Source organism: Megalobrama amblycephala, linkage group LG24 (genome assembly GCF_018812025.1).
Source record: "Megalobrama amblycephala isolate DHTTF-2021 linkage group LG24, ASM1881202v1, whole genome shotgun sequence".
In the NCBI taxonomy this organism is placed as follows: Eukaryota; Metazoa; Chordata; class Actinopteri; order Cypriniformes; family Xenocyprididae; genus Megalobrama; species Megalobrama amblycephala.
This window is the reverse complement of record NC_063067.1, coordinates 14,574,493-14,584,527: the sequence shown is the minus strand read 5'-3', so window position 1 is coordinate 14,584,527 and position 10,035 is coordinate 14,574,493. Positions and strand designations below refer to the sequence as shown.

Here is a 10,035-nt window from a genome sequence, read left to right as displayed (position 1 = left end):
GCTTTTCGTAAAGTGTTTTTTCAGACTGGTGATTTAAGTGTATATTTTATAGCACTTTATCTTTATGCGTCTGTAGATTTCAATTACAGTAAATATCTTTAAAGGGATAGTTCACCCAAAAATAAAAATTCTCTCATCATTTACTCAGCCTCAAGTTGTTCCAAACCTGTATGAATTTCTTTGTTCTGCTGAACACAAAGGAAGATATTTGGAAGAATGTCAGAAACCAAACAGATCTTGCCCCCCACATTGACTACCATAGTACTTATTTTTCCTACTATGGCAGTAAATGGAGGGTTTAGTTACTGAAATTCTTTCAAATATCTTCCTTCGTGTTCAGCAGAACAAAGAAATGTATACAGGTTTGGAACTATGTGAGGCTGAGTAAATGAGAGAATTTTTATTTTTGGGTGAACTATCCCTTTAAAGGCTGTTTTCTCAAAATGATTTTTTTCTCTTGCTCTAAGTCAGAAATCTCCACTTCAGCAGAACTTATACATATACCAAACTTTACAGTCTATTTTATGAAGGTTTTTACAGAGGGATTTGTTGATATATAATTTGCCTGATTTTATACAACATTTTATTCCTAAAAAAATGGTGGAAATTATTTTTTTTCTGGCTGTGGATAGTATTTTCTGATTTATAAAGTGATAAAAAGAGATATCCAAAATTCCCTCTGTAAAAACCTTTGAATTTAATATGTCCCAAAAATTAACTGAGAATTTTGAACTTGACGTCATCCAATTTTTAGATTTTTGTTCTAGAAATGTATGCAAATTAGCGCATATTTAATCAGATAATGCCTCATTTGCATATTTAAACATTTTTGAAAACTTGCCTTTTTTTGTTGTAATTTTTAATGTAATCAATCAGCTGGGGAAGTATGGTGATATCTATTAGTTATTTTTTTTACCCTATTCACCTGGGGTGTCTTATGGTATTGCCAAAATATAAAGGTAATGCAAATATAATGTCCAAAAAAATTATAAAAGAAAATCTAGTAGAATATTCAATGGCTCAGAATTCAAACTTTATTGATTACTTCACCAAATGCTTTTAAGATTACATCACAATATGTATAGAGTTGAACATTATTCTGTATATTTTACATGAAAACTTTACACATTGTATTTATTCATATACTATATATATTTATATTTCCCAGTCTCGAGGGAGGCAAAGTAGACATCCATAGTTGCAAGGGAAGGAATGCTTTTCAGAAAATATTTAAATGCACTTCAAGAATGAAATACATCCTTAATGAAAATGAATTGGGATTTGAATCTACACTGGTAATACACTACTAAGCCATATGCTGCTTGGGTTTAATGAAGATATACCTGGATTATACAGTACATTTTTGTTCCTGTATTTCTCCCCCTTCACTCATTTTTTGATAAATGATGTCAGTGACTGGCATCGATCGCGTAAACTTGCCAATTCAGTCAGACTCCGAATCAAGAGCGAACAGCACTCACAAAAAAATGAAAGATTAAAAAAAAAGCAAAAAAAAAAGCAACTTTAGTGCACTAAAATAATATTCATTAGATGTCTTAAGATTTCAATGATAAATATGAACAAACAAAAATCAGAATGTAGAACTAACAGACCTCTCAAAAATCAATGCGATGGAAACCAAATGAGCATGGTGTGTGTGGCATGTAAGGAATGGTAGTGTCTGCCTGCTCTGGATTAACAAGCGTGAGTTCCCACACATGTAAAATAAACACCAAACGCTTTAAAAGCAACCGTTACATTCTTAGTGTGAACACACCGAAACCAAATTCAAGTCTTTTACCCCAAACTAAAAGCATTTTAAATGCAAAAACCTCTTGCTTGACTGAATTTGAATCAGAGATGATCGATTAATTGTGTGATGAATCAATGATAATGGGCTTTTTTTTTGGACCAATCACTAACAAATATACCATTGTTCACTGGCACAAGCTCATTGCACACTGGGTGTCACTTAGAAGCTCTTAATAACAAGGGAGGATCTCGTGTTTGTATGTTTTTGAGATGTCTATATTTGTTCAGCCTTTAAAATTTAACAGCCAACAAAATGAAATCAACAGACGATTCAGAAACCAGATATACAGCAGTACTGGTAATAAATTATTGTCGCAGCCATCCAGAAAAAAAAGAGTCAAAATAAAAATAAACAAATATGACTAACAACAGACGGATGACACAGCAGAAGCGTCACCCTGCTGTTCTCTCATAGGGGAGCGACCGACGGCTGATGAGTCAGGACTGGCAGAGGAGAGTACTGGACAGTCACACGCAGTCATTCTGTGTTCCTGTACAGGAGAGGCTTATACGCTCTGACCATCCATCCACTTTACAGCCCCGCCTTTTTCTTAGTTCATCTCAGAGCTGCGTTCCCAGTTCTCATCTACTTTATGACGACGAAGGCTGCGCTCGGCCCAATTCGGGAGCGGCGATGTGGAAGACGGAACCGATGCGGAGGAAAAATCGCCGCAAAGCAGCACGAAGCTCCGGAATGAGGTCGAACTGCATCATCTCACACAGATGGTGGTAGTAGCAGGAGGCATGAGGCTTGAACTGAGGGAGAAATGACAGCGTTAGACGTTCATTGAAAGATGCTTTAAGCCATTTTATTTTTAAATTTAATTTTAACTTGACAAATCTTTTCGTTTAGGGGTTTCCCTAAAGACCTTTTGGTGGAGTGTCAGTCTGGAGTGGAACGCCGCTGGGAACGCCTGATGTTATCAATAGCGATGAATGGAAAAGTATATTATAGTTAAGGACAGGGAAGTTCCCCAGGGCTGCCAGTGGTCTGACTGCGTAATAGCACAGGTCTCTTTTACATATAAAGGTCATCACATTGACAAGCTGGCATTTCAGCGGGGTGTTTCCTGTAATAAAAGCCTTAACTCAGACCCCTGAAGGATAAGAGATATCCAAAACATTGTCTTTTCCTACAGGAAATAACACCCATCGGGTTAATTATCAGCCCACCTGTAAGGTTAATAAGGGCACTAATTTTACAGTCTGTTTTTTTCTCATTCTCACATTGGATGTGTCAATATTTAACATAATATAAAAGCAAGATCAAGTGGCCGAACCCAACCGGATGTCTACTCAACATGACAGATAAAAAGCATACTATTTTTAACCTTCTAGTCAGTGACCTCGAGTTGAACTGTAAGATAAGAGATTTAAATCAAACTGTGTTGCTGTGACTCACTTCTTCTAACTTTGAGCTCAGGGGAAAATGTACCATCACACATCTATTTAGGATTTGAAAACTCCTTGTGGCGACACTATTCCTCACATTAAGTCAATATATAATGGGGAAAAAAAAAAAAAAAAAAAAAAATCACAATGCATCTTCACATACAAATTAAAGGTACAGTAAGTGATTTCTGAGAAACACTATTGATATTAAAAATCGACACCCAAACAAGCACACCCCTCCCTTCATTGCTCCGCCCCCAAAATAACAAACACGCTCTGCAATAGGGCTGGGACGATACATTGATTCTCAATTTGTGATACAATTTTTCTGGATCGATTCTGATATTTTCCCAAAGTGTCATGAATCAAGCTTATTTTTTAACTAACTTAGTTTTCGGGCTTAGCCATACTCTGGATGCTTCCGGTTCCTTTACGCACACACACACACCACTTAAACCTAAAATAATCATTCAAAGGTTGAAGTGAATTACAAGGGTGTTTCGCAGTGGGCTGTGCTTACAATAATTTTGCGTCATAAAAGCATTCTGAGCCGAGGTCCAAGTTTATTTAACCCTCTTACATGACTCCTCTTTGTGAACATTTGAGTGTGCGTCATCTGCTATTCTGCTGTTAAAAACTAAGCTCAGAATCGATTTGAGAGAGAATTGCAATACATTCGGAAAATCAGAATCGATCCAGAATCATTGTATCAAGAATCGATGTATTGTCCCAGCACTATTATGCAATACAGGCAACCAGCTGACGCATCAGACATCACATCGAGTATGGATGAATCAGCTGTGATTCAACAACAACAGCAGCATACAACAGCGTATCTTGGATCGGTGAAACACAGCAAAACCAATGTCACCTGCACATCAAGCAGAAATTAATTCAATATTAATGCAGATCCTAGCTCTAGCCTGATCGTAACCCTTCCAATTATATTCCTCTGACCTTTAACTCTGGTAATGTCTCAGCTATTTCTTTCTACAGCCCCACTTATTCACTCTCTCTCCTCCCCCATCATGAGTGTATACGCCCCCTATTGCTGATTGGCTACAAGAGTGTTTTGGTACTCTGTTGATCAGTCCAATCCACTTTGTTTTTCCTCCTATTTGCACAGTCAGGACTATGTACAAACACATTTTTTTCCCAGCACAAACAGAACAGACATCTAGCAAATATTCACAAAATTGTTTAGGTGTTGATTTAATTTTTCAACAGCATTTCTCAGAACTCACTTACTGCACCATTAAAGGGTTAGTTCACCCAAAAATGAAAATTCTGTCATTTATTACTTACCTCATGTCGTTCCACACCCGTAAGACCTTCGTTAATCTTCAGAACACAAATTAAGATATTTTAGTTGAAATCCGATGGCTCTGTGAGGCCTCCATAGGGAGCAATGACACTTCCTCTCTCAAGATCCATAAAGGTACTAATAACATATTTAAATCGGTTCATGTGAGTACAGTGGTTCAATATTAATATTATAAAGCGACGAGAATATTTTTGGAGCGCCAAAAAAAACAAAATAATGACTTATTTAGTGATGGCCGATTTCAAAACACTGCTTCAGGAAGCACCGGAGCACAAATGAATCAGTGTATCGAATCATGATTCAGATCGCATGTCAAACTGCCAACGGCTGAAATCACGTGACTTTGGCGCTCCGAACAGCAGATTCGATACACTGATTCATTAATGCTCCGAAGCTTCCTGAAGCATTGTTTTGAAAATCGGCCATCACTAAATAAGTCGTTATTTTGGTTTTTTTTGCACACCAAAAATATTCTCGTCGCTTTATAATATTAATATTGAACCACTGTACTCACATGAACTGATTTAAATATGGTTTTAATACATTAATGGATCTTGAGAGAGGAAATGTCATTGCTCCTTATAGAGGCCTTACGGAGCCATCGGATTTCAACTAAAATATCTTAATTTGTGTTCCGAAGATGAACGAAGGTCTTACGGGTGTGGAACGGCATGAGGGTGAGTAATTAATGACAGAATTTTCATTTTTGGGTGAACTAACCCTTTAACAGAGACTGAGACTTATCTCAGGAGATGCTGCTAGTAAAGGCTTGCCCACACTAAAAGATTTTTAAAATCTCATCAGAATTTCAAAATCTGAGAGACCACAAACATGACGATAAAAAAAAATGGTAACACTTTAGTATGGGGAACACATATTCACTATTAACTATTACTTTTCCCTCAATAAACTCCTAATTTACTGCTTATTAAAAGTAAGTAAGTTAGTTGTTGTAGTGGTTAAGTTAAGTATTGGGTAAGATTTAAGGATGTAGAATATGGCCGTGGAGAATAAGGCATTAATATGTGCTTTATAAGTACTAATAAACAGCCAATATGCAAGCTAATAAGCAACTAGTTAAAAGTGATAATTGTTCCCCATACTGAAGTGTTACCAAAAAAATCATAGATTTAAAAAAAGGAGTGCCGTGATGTGACCAAGACAGCTCACACCACACTAAAAGATTCCATTCACAAGCAACCAGAATCCCGACTGTGAACAAGGGAAATCTTGCAAAATCCCAACGCTGTCAAATATGGCGGACAACGGACAAGAAGAAATGGCGATAATAGTGTGTGGACTGCTTTTTACAGAAACTTTGTGAAAAAAAAAAGAAAAAAGGTTTGGATAAAGTTGTTATTATGCTTCCGTCACTTTCTGATTTGGTATAATTTCGTTCCACGTGACAATCTGCAGACTGTGTGCACGTTTGTCCTCGGGATTCGCCCCACACAACAAGATCTGTGATCATAAACATTCAACATGTTAGATATTTACGATTCGAGATCGGTGTAGCTCAGATGTTCTTCAGATTCAATCACTCTTAACACACATCACACAACAGGAAAATCTAAAGAACCATTAAGATAATCGGGACTTTACCTAGGATTGTCGGAAGGGGAGAATTAGGCCCAAAATCAGCCTGATTATTTTGTAGTGTGTGGGTGCTTTAACACAATGACCTGTGCTGTTTGCCACAAATTTTTAAGAAAAAATAGCTGAATAATTTATTTAAATAAAAAATAAGTATTGTTATCATTTTAATAAAAAAATAAATAAAAAAAAAAAGCTGGTAAGAAATACTTATTGGCACGTGAGGCAAAAAGTTCATTTTGGGCGCTGCATCCAATGTTCTGGTTCAGTGAGAGGGTGTGTTTGTTTATGCATGTCATTACTTTGTCATCAGGCAGTCTGAGTGTCCGGGTGAGGAGCAGCAGCAGGAGGCTCGTCCAGGCTTCCCGGTGGCTCTCTGAGGTAAGACTGATGAAGTAAGCCAGGGCTTCACTACACACTCTAAATCAAACACACACACACATCGTTACTGTCCCAAAACCGTCCCGTACAGCACATGTAAATCTGACAACTTGATTATGTGACTCATCACTCAGTGTTTTACATAAAATAGTTCCCACTTACATCTGATTTGTATGCATATTATAATGAGTGTACCATCTATATTTAATGCTTTCTAATTGTTAAGAATGTCAATATAATCTAAATAATCATAGAATAATATTCACTGAACTCAAGTGCAATTTCTTCAATTAATAGGTGCATCTGAGCACGTAGCATTGTATAAAGCCAGCAGTCTTTGTGTTGAGCTTGGTGAGCGGGCGTGATTAATGAATGAGGCAGACGGCTGCACTCACTGCAAAAGGCGTGTTTGGATGTCTGGCCAGGAGTCTTGCAGCTGCGTGTCGGAGTACATGCGAAAGAGGATCCTCAGACTGCAAGCCAGACTGCTGGTCTCCTGCTTTAGAAGATTCGGTTTTGACTTCCCCTTAAAACCTACATGCAAGATTAATAAAAGACACGCATAATAAAAAAAGACAGTTTCCTATATATGACAGCATTACCGCAACCCAGACGAGGAAATAAAAGAGCCCAGACCTGCTCTCCAGAGCGCTGTCCTCTGCTCATTGTTGGAGTTAAAGTCCTTAGCAAACCTGTGGGACTCAAGGAGGCAGTCAAGCAGTTTGAAGAGGTGCTGTGACGACAGGTGTCTGTACATGCCCTGATCGGGCTCCGTCTCTCCCTCTTCTGCTTGCTCAAGTGCATCTCGCTATTGGGAAAAACATGAGACGGAACAAAAGACACTTAAAGTTGGCAAGCAAGAACTAAACTGCTCCTTGGCTGATTTCTGCAAATCAAAGTGTATCCGTTTCAGTGCGGCTCTGTATTTTGTCAACACCATAAGGGGCTGTTTATTAATTGTATTTTCAATGCGTTCATGTCAATTATCAGTTATAATTTATAAAGATGGACTTGGGTTAAGTGAACAAACCTGAGCAGCAGCCATATTCTCAGCATCCTCCCTCTTGCTGGTAGCTGGGTAGAATACAATGTTGTCTATGGTCTGAATCAACTCCAGCTGTACGACGCACTTTATAAGCAGCCCTGCAAACAGCCTGTGGTCCGAGACTCCTAGAACAGAACATGTAAGAGAGTAACATGTTAGGAAAGAGAACTCTGGACAGAAAGGTGACTGGCTCGAGAGCTGGGCAACAAGGTTGCCCAATGGAGTTTTAATCCATGTTCAGATCAGCCTCCGTTTAGTTTGCAATTATGTGTTCCAACCAAATCTCGATAACCAAAACGAAGTCTCGCCATACAATTTTTTCAATAACAATTAAATTCAATAAGCAGTATCACTTAGATAAATTCCACAATAGGAAACAAAAGTTGTGACTTCCGTTTCATGATGACTTTAAAAGAGGAAGAGGTCACATAGTTCAATGAGAATGTGGCTGTTGGTGATGATGTTGTTTCGTGGGCAGCTTATCAGACATCTTTATACTTCAGACAATGTAGGCGAGTGTGGCACACTACGAAGTTCTGCGGAAAACTAGGAAACTGATGAAGTCATAAGGTGGTTTCTCAGTACGAGGGGCAAACCTCATGAAAACTCCAAAGGGTTTTTTCATTAGGGTTATTTTGCATTATGGTAATGGGGAAATTGAGGCTTAATTTTCTTTAGGAAAATTTTTATATATATACTTTTTTAATTTTATTTTAGAGTTCAAACATTTTGGGTCGGTAGTTTTAAAAAAAAAAAAAGTTTTTGAAAGAAGTCTGCATTTATTTGATCAAAAATAAAGTAAAAATACTAATGTTGTGAAATATTATTAGAATTTAAAAATTATTTTAAAAAACATTTTAAAATGAACTTATAGGGTTAGTTCACCCAAAAATGAAAATTCTGTCATTATTACTTACCCTCATGTCGTTCCACACCCGTAAAACCTTCGTTAATCTTCGGAACACAAATTAAGATATTTTAGTTTAAATCCGATGGCTCAGTGAGGCCTCCATAGTGAGCAATGACACTTCCTCTCTCAAGATCCATAAAGGTACTAAAAACATTTAAATCGGTTCATGTGAGTACAGTGGTTCAATATTAATATTATAAAGCGATGAGAATATTTTTGGTGCACCAAAAAAAAACTAAATGAGGACTTATTTAGTGATGGCCGATTTCAAAACACTGCTTCAGGAAGATTCGGATCATAAATTAATCAGTGTATCGAATCTGCTGTTCGGAGCGCGATCACGTGATTTCAGCCATTGGCAGTTTGACACGCGATCTGAATCATGATTCGACACACTGATTCATTTGTGCTCCGAAGCTTCCTGAAGCAGTGTTTTGAAATCGGCCATCACTAAATAAGTCGTTATTTTGGGTTTTTTTTGGCGCTCCAAAAATATTCTCATCGCTTTATAATATTAATATTGAATCACTGTACTCACATGAACTGATTTAAATATGTTTTTAGTACCTTTATGGATCTTGAGAGAGGAAATGTCATTGCTGGCTATGGAGGCCTCACTGAGCCATCGGATTTCAACAAAAATATCTTAATTTGTGTTCTGAAGATTAATGAAGGTCTTGCGGGTGAGTAATAAATGACAGAATTTTCATTTTTGGGTGAACTAACCCTTTATTCCTGTGATGTCAAAGCTGAATTTTCAGCATCATTTCTCCAGTCTTTAGTGTCACGTGATCCTTCATAAATAATTCTGATATGCTGATTTGATGCTCAAGAAACATTTCTTATTTATCATAAATGTTGAAAACAGTACTTTTGTGGAAACCGATATATTTTTTGCAGGATTCTTTGATGAATAGAAAGTTCAAAAGAACAGCATGTTTTTGAAATAGAAAACTTTTTAACAAATTTATTTTCTGTCACTTTTGGTCAATTTAGTACATCCTTGCTGAATTAAAAAAAAAAAAATGTTAGTGTGTGAATCAATCATTTTCACAAGAATCACCATAAAAGAGAGAGAGGCACTGCAGCTGTACGTACTGGTGTGGGACCTTCCTTTCCAGGTTTCATCACTGGCAGTGGACATTTGACTATGGCCTCTCTCTGACAGAGTCCTCTCATAGCTGCTCTGCGACAGAGAATCCACCTCAACATCCTATACAGTGACAAACACAGATACATATGAAACCAGAGCCTAATATGCAAATGTATACTATAAATAGCAAGCAAAGTCTGGTGGGTGTGACAGTGTTAGCAGAAGGGTAGGACAACAATGTATAACAGAATAAGGGCTTAGAGGTGCTTGATTATGGCTTATTATCTTTGTGTGTATTCACAATATTTATTTATCTATGTGTTTGTGATCTCACCATGTGTTTCCCTTCTCCCACCTCCTCTTCCTGTCCAGCTGGTCGCCATGTCAGCAAGCTGTTAAGAGCAAAGTCAAAACCAAAACTGAGAGAGCATTTCATAAGCAAAGCTACAAGAGCTTGAGTCTGTTCAAAAATGCTCTGATTTCAA

The 10,035-nt window shown here is 37.4% G+C and overlaps 1 protein-coding gene across 1 annotated transcript in view; it reads right to left on the bottom strand.

The window, feature by feature from the left end:
* Positions 1-1,011: 1,011 nt before the first annotated feature.
* The window catches only part of arfgef2 (ADP-ribosylation factor guanine nucleotide-exchange factor 2 (brefeldin A-inhibited)), a 33,135-nt gene continuing 24,111 nt past the window's right edge, over positions 1,012-10,035 (bottom strand). The window contains exons 33-39 of the mRNA XM_048177423.1: positions 9,885-9,942; positions 9,556-9,670; positions 7,533-7,672; positions 7,139-7,310; positions 6,898-7,036; positions 6,424-6,541; positions 1,012-2,568 (exon numbers count right to left, since the gene is read on the bottom strand). Of these exons, the coding sequence (XP_048033380.1) occupies positions 2,404-2,568; positions 6,424-6,541; positions 6,898-7,036; positions 7,139-7,310; positions 7,533-7,672; positions 9,556-9,670; positions 9,885-9,942 (907 nt within the window). The 3' untranslated portion in view covers positions 1,012-2,403. The remainder of the gene's footprint in view (positions 2,569-6,423; positions 6,542-6,897; positions 7,037-7,138; positions 7,311-7,532; positions 7,673-9,555; positions 9,671-9,884; positions 9,943-10,035) is intronic.